The 12,317-nt window shown below is 33.1% G+C and overlaps 1 protein-coding gene across 2 annotated transcripts in view; it reads right to left on the reverse strand.

Annotated features, from left to right (window-relative positions):
- Positions 1-12,317, reverse strand: part of LOC123007209 (neurotrimin-like) — a 33,398-nt gene that overhangs the window by 1,628 nt on the left and 19,453 nt on the right. Inside the window, exons 3-9 of one of the 2 annotated variants that reach the window (XM_044402363.1) lie at positions 8,813-9,020; positions 5,994-6,152; positions 3,266-3,394; positions 3,077-3,214; positions 2,139-2,288; positions 1,371-1,415; positions 844-900 (exon numbers count right to left, since the gene is read on the reverse strand). In XM_044402363.1, coding sequence (XP_044258298.1) covers positions 844-900; positions 1,371-1,415; positions 2,139-2,288; positions 3,077-3,214; positions 3,266-3,394; positions 5,994-6,152; positions 8,813-9,020 — 886 coding nt within the window. The remainder of the gene's footprint in view (positions 1-843; positions 901-1,370; positions 1,416-2,138; positions 2,289-3,076; positions 3,215-3,265; positions 3,395-5,993; positions 6,153-8,812; positions 9,021-12,317) is intronic. The other variant, XM_044402364.1, reaches the window with a different exon arrangement.

Genomic DNA, 12,317 nt, shown 5'->3' on the forward strand with positions numbered 1-12,317 from the left:
TTTGTAAAGAACCGAGTAAGAAGTGGGAAAACACCTATTAGCGAAACATTCGTTGAAAGGTTCAAATTTGAAATGAGATTTCAAGTGATAAATTCAGTTGCATTTACAGCGTGATGCTTCGCGATGTTTTGTAGAAGGATTCACAGATTATTTCTCAATAATTTAAAGTCATTTAATCGTTTGGTAAATAATAATAATAATAAAATATTGCACAATTTATATTGAATGAATTTACCACTATGCAATATTTATGGCACTAGTAATTTCTTGTTTTTATTAGTTTCACCAAAATTTAATATTGTAAAATTGTCTCAAAATGTATATTACTGCGCAATTATAGCGTTTATTAGCACCTAATACACTTTTTTGTTGAGAAAAACTTTGTTTTATACTAAAATTAAATCTTTTAAATGTTTTCTTTGCTTCTATCAAAAGCTCTGGTGCAGGTATTTCAAATAATTAACTGATCTTCTAACCTGTCTGAGGTCTTCTATAATTTATTTTAAGCCGCCAAAGTTAAAAGACTTTTTCTTCCTTGATAAAAATTTAACAGAAATAGAAAGTCTTTTACAACTGTAACTGAAAGAATTGTCGTCAGCATATGTAAACAAGCTTCATGTGATAAAAGCATGGACACTGTTAACTTGTATCTTAAGTTTTTTACATTTTCGAGTAAAAGAATATAGTTTTGCGGTGACTATTACGTAAAAAGTTTGTGGTTGAGGGTCAATCTATTATTTATGGTCATTCCCGTGTATACGTAAGGGACCACAAGCAAGTTCATAAGATCCACGAAATATTCATTGCAATATGAATAATTTTCTAGAGCAATTGATTACTCACCGTCGGTGATATTTTCCAGTTCTCCAATGACGTTGTTGGTTTTCTTTTTTAGTTTGTCTGTAGTAACATAACGGCAAAAATTAATAAGAGAAAACGCAACGATCCCGTTCTAATATATAATTTATAAAACGTAACCGGCGTTGATTTGTAAGTGAAATAAATTATGAAATTGCATGTTAACATGACGTTTCCACCTAAATTCGCTGGTAAGTGACTGGGAAGTGCGGAATCGTGCTTGTTAATCGTGACAGTCTGCGCCATGCTGAGCTTTTGTATATTAATCAAGAGTTGGCGCGAACTTTAAACCGCGCTTTCTTAAAGCCGGATCTCGGACGGATTTTACACGCCTCAGTGCAATTTATTCACTTATTATTAATAACTCGGTTAATTAATCGAGGAAAACGTTAGACGTATGGAACATAAATACGCATCACCGCACGATAAATTACCGACACAGAGAGCCGGGTTAGTTTTATAAATTACGTCACGTACCTTCCAACTTTTGGGGTAAAATGTTACGAACTCACCTTTCCTTGATAAACCATTTGAAAGTTTTGATGGCTTAGGTATGGCTGTAAAAAATATAGACTCCAGTTAACATTCCTCAATCATACGAAATATGACGCTTCTACATTTATGGACAGCATTAACACCAAAAATTTTCCAATAAAAATTTTATTACGCCAATATTACAGGATATTAATCTGATTAAACACACTTTGCAATTACAGTATTCATGCTTTTTCTGTAATGAATAGTGTTAAAATTCTGCAATTAAATTCAACTAAAGTAAAATTACCGTCGGGTTATCAATCTTAATCATTGAAAGATAAAATAAAATCTATCAAACCACAAGGGTTTAATAGATTAATTTAATCACGCAATAATTAGAGCAACTATTTGCCAACAATTTCCACTATTTTCCAGCAATCTGACTTCAACTGCAAATTTAGCAACAAAACATGAATCAGCAGTTTGCAAATAGAAAATAAATTTTAGCTCTAGTTTTAGGACAATAAACTGTTTTCACATAGTTTTAAATCAAGAATAAAGTCTTGAAATATAATGTTTCAAGAAATTTTTTCAGGCTAGTATGTAATTAGTAATACAGATTTGTATTTATCAAAGAGGACAGCTTTATTTAGTGTAGTATTTGATGCATAAAATACGATTCCTCGGTTCGCTAGTCAAAGATGAAATATTTCAAACGAAACTAAGAATAAATTTCTCCTTTGGGTTCATTCTTTACCTAATCATTTAAAATTTATTTCGAAATATAAGCGTAATTAACTTACCGAAAACTTGTATTGTTCCGTCAGTATCGCCTAAAGAGTTTTTCGATACACATTTGTAATTCCCGTAGTCCTGTGGAGTTATCGACCGTATGGTCAGTTTCATGTGGATCTTGTAGCCGTTCGTCGAGTACGATGGTTCGTATTTTCCACCTGAAAATACGGAATAATTTATGATTTATATCGGGTATAAAATCTGGATTATAATTTATAATACCGGAATTTTCAGCATGAAAAATATTGATTCAATTGCGTCACTACCGTATTACATCGATTGACGGCCAATTTGCCACGTTATTGTTACTGATACTTGCGAATGTAAAGTTCACGCAAGAGCTATTGCCGCCACTTGGCACATATTTATCCACTATACTAACCAAACATTTTTTGTTTTATGACAACAAATGAGGGTTTATAACGAATCGGAATCGTAAAGCTATCAAAATTATTTCTAAATATGTAGCAACTAAAACCATCACTACAGCAAATTGTTGTCTACAGAGAAACTAGTAAAAAAAAACTGTGTTAATATTTTATTAAAAACCTTCTAACATGTGTTTGGTAATAAATTTTAATTAAAGTGGGACCACTAGTGTGATATTATAGATATGTCGGCCGTGTTGTATCAAATTGATAAAATTATAAGCCCCCAAGAGATCAAAATTAATGTGAAGTCACTGGGCTCGTTAATAAAAAAATGTAATAAAAATCCGGAGACAAAACCCGAAAATAAGGATTAAACTGCTAGCGTAATTAAAAAAAAAAAAGAGAAAAGAAGAGCACAATAATACAATAAAGGATGAGAAAAAAATGTTGAAATAGACAGAAGTTGTGATCGTGCTTTTTGCTTTAACAAACCAACGGTCAAACCTGTCTGGGAAACTTATCTAAAAAGCAACACGTCTTCCTTTTATACAGCGAAATAATAAAAAAGTACTAACTTTGCGGAACGATTTCGCCTTTATCAGTGGTCCAGTAGTTAATAGACTTTGGAAAAGCCTCCGAGTGGCATTCTAGTGTTATCTGTTGTCCCTCGTATGCTCCTACTAGCTGATTCTGAATCCAGATCATTGGAGGAACTGGAAAAGAGCTGATGAGAATGATCGATAGACGTTTTTTAAACTGCTTACAATGCACGATGAGCATGATGCGTTTGCTGACTGATGGAGGAATGCCGTTGGAGGCGATACACAGGTAAGGCCCCATTTGTTGCCGACTCACGCGACTGATATTCAACACAGGACCATCAATGCTTGGCACTGTGAACATATACAATAAACAAAAAATCTTGACAATTAATGAACATAATTTGTTATCCAAATATTGACAAAAATATTTTTAATTCTGACCCGGCACCTCCACCAATTTTATCAGTAGTATCAAAAATTTGTTTCCTTTTGACTGGCTATTGTAAAATGTATTATTAAGTTCAGAATTATGATTATAAAAGAAATAAATAACTTGATAAAAATTGGCAAAATTCACAGTTTATTTAAATGTTCTGGCATTTAAAACTAGTTCTACAATCTTGATTTTTGAAAGCTGTAGAAGTCAAGTCAAGCTAAAAATGTTTTTCCTTTGCAGTTTTGGCGTAAAATCAAAGGTTAAATTTTTTTTCCTCTTGTAAACTCAATCAAATACATTTCTTTCTTAAATAAATTTATGTATTTGTAATTTGATAATTTGAGCAAGCTTGTTTATTATAAACACAATTTAATGTACCTATACGTTATAATTTAGGCTCATTGAAGTAATTTTCACAAAAAGTCAGTTTTCGGGTCCGGATCAACTTAATAAATAAAGGTTTTTCGACACATTACCTGCTCTCCAACTAGTTGGTCTGAAACGCTATTGCGACAAAGCGCAGCCCGAGTACAAAGTTAGACTGGTGAATAGTTTTTTTCCCCGGGTGTACGAGTTCATATTTTAGAATGTGTGCCGTGGGACTACGACAAATGTAAAATTAAACTATTTATAGAAGTCAACAATTTCGGAATAAGTACATTGTAGATCACCGGCATTTAACATTTCGCACTACTAGCTGCACTAATCATCCACTAATTAAATTAATAAACACTTTCAAAAATCTCAATACATGTAGATTAAATACTATACTGACATATGATGTTCATAAACAGAACTAATAAAACCTTGCAACCAAGCCTCCGAATTATTTTGTTCATTAACTTGCTAATTAAGTGTTGGTTTTCACTTTCGATTTAAATACGTTTGCGGATAAAATATAGTATATGTTACTGAGAGTAAAAGTGAGTTTATGTGGCTCAGCGGAATTATTTGCCTCATAACGTTCGGCAAAATAAACATTCAGCTTTGTGATAAACTATCACTTTTACTTTTACTAATATAATGTACTATTGCCTGAGTAAACAAATACTAAAAAGTGGCATATTTTTACATGCCCTGTAGGTTGAATATGACACCTCGGTCGCTGGTTAAATATTTCAAATATTAAGTTAACTCCATAGTGGGTTTACGGTTTTGCATACGTTTTCTAAAGGTTAAACTTAGAATGTATGTTATATGTTGTGTAACGTTTTTAATTTCGTGTGAAGGAAAATGTCAGTGCACTGCAAAATATTACGTGAAACGTCATGAATACAACTTGTTTTTTGTTATTTAAAAAAGCAATTGTTTTTTGAGTAAGATTTTGTTTAGTGTGGCAAATTGGATAATTAGGCAAATTGAGTTACGTTGTCTACACGCTCATCATAAAGTTTAGCACATTCTGCAGGTAAAGTTGGCAAAGACATGAGTAATGCCGGCTGCTTTGTAGTTAAGACACGTTGGAGATTTCGTTTTGAAGCAATGATAAATTTTCGAGCAAAATATTTTCGCTGCATTTTGTATATTTATTTAGAAGATTGTGCCACTTTTAGCGGCAGGTTGTGCTATCGCATTAGACGATTACGTGTCTTCTTACGATGTGTGCTTTGCCGTGCTTCTGAAGGACCTTCAATTAACGTGAAACGCCGCTTCTGACTGAGATAAATCTCGGCTCGATATGATTTCTGCGCAAGCCTCCCAAACCAGGCAAGAATGATGGAAATTAATTATTCATTTGAGACCCAGCATAAAGAATGGTTCTTTTTTGTTTGCGAACGGTGTGAATCAATGGAAGAGTAGCGAAGTGTCTTCTGAATTTTCAACAAAACTTTCTGTTACGTTTTTTCTCGTCATTTAACGTGACTTCTAAATACTTACATTAAGCCTCCTTCTAAATTTACCTATTTTTTTATGAATTTTCGATAAACTCGGCATCGACTTTCTTGCGTGACAATCGCACTTGCTCTCGCTTAACGTATTTTTTCTTGAAGGATTTTGATCCGCTCAATTTTCGATGTTTTTAACAATAGCAACTTTATTCCGAACTCAGGCAATTTCGAAAATTTCACACCCAATACACCGCACTTGAGATTAATATCTCGATAGGTACACACCCAGAAAGCAGAGCAGATAACAAGCGAAATCATTTTTCACGAGCCGTTTCCAATTTTTTAACGTTATACATATTAGACTTTATGTGCGCTGAAAGCGACGCCAAATTCGAGAGTTACCCTACCGAGAACCTTCATTAATTAGTAATTGTGTGAAAAATATACTCATGCCTTTATGCTCTCATAACCAAACCATTGGATACTCTATGATTAACCAATCGATTAACCAAAGCGAGACATGCAGCTAAGCCACTTTCCCTGCTGCACTGTAATTTAGTGTTCAATCTTTTCATGATTCATTAACGTCACTTTACAACGCAAAAATATAACAATACAATCGGTTCCATCATTCATCATGTCTACGTCTAGTACAGGCTTTTTCTTCACAATAATTTATAATTACCTTCTTCTCCTGTTAACAATTTAAGAGGCTCCCCTGTTTCTCGTCTCCATGTAATTGAAGGTTCTGGTGATCCTTTGGCAACACAGCGAAGATTCACGTTGGATCCCTCACGTACCACCATATCGGTGCTCGTAGGGTAGTCCAAGATATCCGGAGGCACTAAAAGAACAACAACAAACTCAGTTAATGCAAAATACACCTTTCAAGAACTTTATCAAATCAAATCTAACAATAACACGATCCATCAACATCACAGACTAAAAACAAGACTCAAATTGTGACTAAAGGCTTTAACTTGCAGAATTTTCATGAGACTCATGAAACTCTAAAATACCTAGAAAACTGTTTATTTCTAGATATAGAAACTTTTGAAATAATTGTCTTTATGAGCTAAAATCTATTTAAATAGATTTAAGGAAAATATAGATCTTTTAAACAAGGGTTTTATAAAATAACTCTGGTAGTCGAGGTAATTAAACAAGTTACACTGCGTTTAAGCTCAGACGAAAAAGTTTAAAAATTTTAATCCCTATTTCTAGTGCTGTAATAAAACGATATGGTGTGGCGATGAAGTCATAGAGACACGTTATCTGGTGAAACAACACTTTTTACGTTGTATTTAATTCTATTAAAGTCCTAAATCAGCAACAAATGATTTGAAAATAAAGAAACAAAATTTGTGTTGTGCATTCTATAGAAATGTAGGTTTTGGATTAAGAATAACGAAATTAGATGGCGGTTATAAGCTACCCTGTAATGTTACATACGACGCGCTGCACAAGAAGTGATGTTAAAACGTCCTATGATTCGGTGTTATGTAATTTGATGGCTGTTTTACATACATTTGCATGTTATTGGATGACGGGGAAAGGTGGTTGCTGAAACACGACCGACTCACTAACCACGCATGGGGAGACAGCTATTACAGTAGCAAATTTAGTGGCTTTTGCAGAAGTGGTTTTACCTGATGTCCTCGGATTAGCTTCGGTCTGTTATCCTACATTTATTATAAGAGCTTTGCTTAATTTCATTATTAATTTATTTGGAAAGTTGGCACTAAACTCCAACAATCCGCTAAACGGACTATATCGCCCCACCCCCGCAATAATCTCCAAAAATTAACAGAAACTGCACAAAAATCTAATAAATATTTACTTGACGATGTGTTAGTGTTGTTGAAAAGCTCCTATTTGAGATTTTTTAAACGATGACAAATAAGAGGCAATTTTGTTCTTGACCTCCTTGCCAAGTCGGGGCACGTTTCGGTACAAAATAAGGGACCAAAATACAATCCCTAAGATTTTATATTACATACATCTAAAAACACCAATAAGTAGGGCCGAAAAAACTTGTGCCATCCTTGAGAACGGATGAAATTTCTTAAAAGCAATGTATGTAATTTAAATTTAAAACTGATAGAAAAATTCATTATCTCGACAGAAAGCAGCGCATTGATATTACTTTCTTTTAAAGAACAAATCACAAATCGTGCCGCTGCGCTGGTATAAATAAGAAATGCTCTCTTTCTAGACATAATAGTGCAGGTGCCATTGATTTGTTGGATGCCGATATTTGCTTATTTATGAAGCCTGAAATCAAAACCAGTTAGGGAACGGAAACAAAGCACTTATTTTACAAAATAGACGTTTAATAATAACACTTGTAAAATAGTATCATTTTATTTTGTTAAAAAAACAATACATTTGTATACGAGAAAATAAAAATATCTGAATTTCACATGGATTATTTTTTTATAATTTTGTGTTTCATTTTCTACTGCAATCAATGAATTTGTGAATTAAAATATGTATTGACAAATTAATTGAAGAAGCATAAAAATATTTAAAAGTAAATCTAGTTGCGCTGTCACATCTAAACGTTATTTTGCTGACAATGGCTCAATAAATTATTACGAATGTCGGAAACATTATTTAAAAATTTCAAAAATGCTTATGGGAAAAAATGCATTCTCAGACAGCAGTTATTGCTTTCTTATTCACCAACGTCAAATTTAAATGGACATAGAACACGCGATCGGTACATAACCGTTTTTTTATTATTCGATTACTTCTAGGGAAATAGAAATCTATCGCAATCAAGCTCGTGCAATTAATTATACGTAATAAAACCCGTTTGTAGGAAATTCGATGTTGATTAAAACGAAATAAAAACAGTGGATTTTCGACGGGTGCAATCTCTTTGCGCAAACAGCTATAAAATCCTGACAACACCGCAATGATTTTAAGTCTGATGTTCAATAAACGTGGGATTGTAGGCTTTGTTTCTGTGCTACGAGTATCTTAATAAAAATTGCCTTGATAAGAAATATGAAAGGCAGTTGTTGCTTTTTGGTTTAATTTGTTTGCCGAGTGATTTGAGCGTCCCCAAACACTCTAATGCACTTCAGATTTATTCAAATACAACCATTCCTTGAAAATGCAATATAAAAGTGTGTGTGTGAAGGTAGTTTTTCTGTCGTACGAGCTGCGGCGACTATTGTTCAGATTATACTATTAAATTACAAGTCCTAAGGGAAGTTTTCCTGAGAGGCAAGACGATGAGTGAATCGTACAACATACAAACAGCAAATAAGAACGAGAACGGGAATAAAACAATCCGTTCGTGGAGATCTCGCACACTTGCTATTCATTACTTGTCTCGAGAGTCCTCTTACGGCCGACCGACCTACTTCTAGCAGGATTTGTATACAATTTGCCACGGATCACATCATCTTGCTTTGACTAAGGTTAAGGGAATTAGAAGGAAAAGTCGGGTAAAGGAAAAGCTTTTTACCTGTACATTTTTTATCGACGACTTACCGACCACATCCAGATATCCAATTTGGCTTTTCATCGGGTCGGTATTTATCTGACACATGTACCACCCTCGATCCGCCTCACGCACTTCTTTTATGTGCAAGTACCATGTTTTGTGTTCGCTGTGGGTCACTCCGATCCTGTGGTTCTTCGTTATCACATGACTTTGAATGGTCAGGATGGTCTGTGTGTCTACACGCAGCCATGCCACCTGGAGCAAAGCAAAACAAAAATTAATAAATTAAACTCCACCAACCGTTTTTCAACAGATTTCGTCCTTCATGGACGTGTAAATATCATTTTCATTTATTAGGTTTCCAAATCCAACTTTTATCTATATTTTTTGCACACACAAGAAAAGAGAATTAAATTCCTGACTTGTCTTTCGTCTCAATTTCGAACTACTTCTTTCTCCTCCTTTTCTTCTCCTTCAAACGATCAATATAATGATATTTAGTTATATTTTAGTGTCCAGTTTACCATAATTTTCTTGTTAATTTCATTTAAGTATTAAAAATTCGGTCACTAGTCACTAATCACAAACAAAACTTCAATTTATCTGGTAACGATTTTTCCAAAACAACAATTTTGTTCATGATTAAAATGAAAACGAATTATTCAATTACTGCGACACAGTTGTCAATAAATAATAAATGTGTCAATGGAATAACCGTTTTAAAAATTATTTCTCTTGTTTATTGCTCAATTTGTACAATTTTTGCGAATTAACGGATAGATCTAAAAAAAGTATTTTATGCTCTGCGTATTTCTACAATTATGTGAATAGAATATTTCAATATGTATAATACATCAAACAAATATTTTACATTTTCATGTAATAAAGTACAAACAAATTTTAGAACAATCCTTTATCCTAAGGCTAATTTCCAAATTAACGTTACTTGAAGATCAAAAACAATGTTATCAAATGACAACATTGTTTTAATTTTTGGTCAAAGCAATAATAAGCCTTTTACTTTATCTAACTTTATATTTATTCACAAATAAATGCAAAAATTAATTACAAGACGAGCACTTTTTTCAGTTTATTTTGCATTTGTATCTACTGTCAGAAACAATATCAGGATTTGATTAATCATTTGCTTTTTGCAATATTTATATTGTTGTATAAAGCTAAGTAAACCTGTTTTGCGTTTAGGTAACAAATATTTGTTATACAAATATGTATAAGAAAATCACAGGAGAGAATTATACATAAATGCAACAAAGACCTAAAAAAAACATGCTACGAGACATGCTTCGCATCCAACGACTGCCGTTACAGAATGTGCAAAATGTTACCGTCGATTTCCTTTATTCTTTACTGGCGATCTTCCAGGTATATTATGGAGTATTGGATTTTAACTGCAGACGCATATTTTAATTTTTTTATTTTAATCCATTTTATTTTATTTTAATGCATTTTTGTTTGTTATTGTTGGAACATAGGTTATTGAAAAGCATCAGCTTGTTTCATGAAAACGTTAAACTAACTTGGCTAACTTGGTTTGCATGTAAGTTTGAGTCGCCACACCTTTTAATCCCTTTGGGTCTCTATTTAATACAGCTTTGTGAATCCGGGTTTTGAAATTACATTACGAATATACCTGATATAGGTGTTCCGCCAAAATGCAAACTCCAGTTTGATTTTTTTAATTTTATTATTAAAATAGTAATTATAACTTGTGTCAAAAAGGAAATAGAAAAAAACAGAGATATTTTAATTAAACTTGTGTCGATAGTGGGTGAATTTATCAAATCCTCCATCACCTTACGTGGTATCCCCATTGCATGATCGATCCCTATTCTTCCAGGATGACAACGTGGAATCAAATAAGACACGCTAAAGGAAATACAAAGGAAAAAAATTCAGATATAGAGAGCAAAGAAAACCGGCAAAAACGCAAGCTGCCACGTCAAAACTAATTTACTTCGGTGCTAATGACGGTTTAGCAGACCAGTTCGGTGTTAAGTGTCGTCGAAAAATGGTTCGAGTTTCTGTTTTTGCGGCCCACCTCGTCGTCGACATTGCCATTCCGAAATACACAATAATTATTACTATCCCGCTGAATTGATACAATTTTGGGAGGAAAATTCAATTAGGACTCGTTTTTGTGCTCGTCTCGTTCTCATCATGCAATTTGGTAATTGTACAAACTAATTTTTGTTGCGGTGTTTGTCAGTGTCGGATTCGGCGGCTGAAACCGAAATTGCTACAATTAATGAAATTTTCATTAATTTAATAAAATTAAGTTCATAATTTTTGACGGGGTATTAAATAAACGCCCATAAAACTGAGACACTGTCTGGAATGTGTCATTCTCATTTGCTTGTCCGTCATTAACAATCTCATTAGCAAAATTCGCTTGTTACCAGAATATTAATTTACCACTTGTTTGGTGACAAAGAACGGGAATCGCTACACTGAGTGTACAACTCCAACAAAACAGATTGTTTTCCAGTTATTATAGTCACACTACACAGCGGTTTACCATGTTTCCATCAAATAATATGGGACGTTAATACGATATACATTTTTTTTTGTAGATGTAAATGACCATTGATGGAAAATAGTCCCAGTAGAATACTTTTACCAATCGAAAAAAGGAAAACGTTTTTAGATTTTATAAAAAGAGTTTTTAAACATTTTTCAATTTATTTGAATTCATCAATCATAAAAAGTTGACTAGTAGATTAGAGATCCTTCGGAATAGTTTCTAACAATATTGAACTTGATAGTGTATGATGTACACATTATTTATGAAAGCAAAGCTCATACAGGCTGTATTATGAAAAACACCTCAAGCCATAACTCCATTATTTTTAAAGTTATGACAATACTTCTTACAACAAAGTTGAACATTTTTTGTCATCTATTGTTTGGGATAGATGCTAAATTCATGCTGTTTTATGTTTCACCGGAAATGACATCAACTTTTTTTTTTAATGGAACAGCCTGTATGTTTTATTACTTTTGGATTCTTTGTGTAATTGTCTTTTAACAAGTTTTAGTACCATATGCCTAAAACCAACCGTTCGTGAGATATGCGTCAATTAAACAATTTATTAAAGTAGGAAGTGGAAAACAATAATATCAAGTAATGTTGACAAATAATATTACTTTGCATTTTCTCTTACTATTTTTATACTTTTTGGTGTTAATCATGGCTGATAATATGTTAACAGAGATGATTCAAGAATATTTTAAATGCAATAAAAATAGTTGGAGACCACAACGTCTTTACACTGGGCGGTTTCCAATAGAAGTTCCAATGTGAGGATGTTTGGGTTTTTTATAAAACCCTAATTAGAACAGTCGCGTGTCATAAACCAACGTTACTTGAAATTTCTTGAGTTCATGTTCTTGCATTTTCTTCAACAACCATCTAATTCTGTATCTCTTTGAAATTGGTCATGTTCTAATTTGGGTTTTCTAAAAGCCCAAAACATACTCAAATTTTCTTTAAGTCGCTTAAATTTTCGACCATTTGGAACGTCTCTTATCAGA

This window comes from Tribolium madens, unplaced genomic scaffold, assembly GCF_015345945.1.
Source record: "Tribolium madens isolate multiple individuals breed KSU strain unplaced genomic scaffold, Tmad_KSU_1.1 Scaffold_3;HRSCAF=73;Tcas5.2_LG2, whole genome shotgun sequence".
In the NCBI taxonomy this organism is placed as follows: Eukaryota; Metazoa; Arthropoda; class Insecta; order Coleoptera; family Tenebrionidae; genus Tribolium; species Tribolium madens.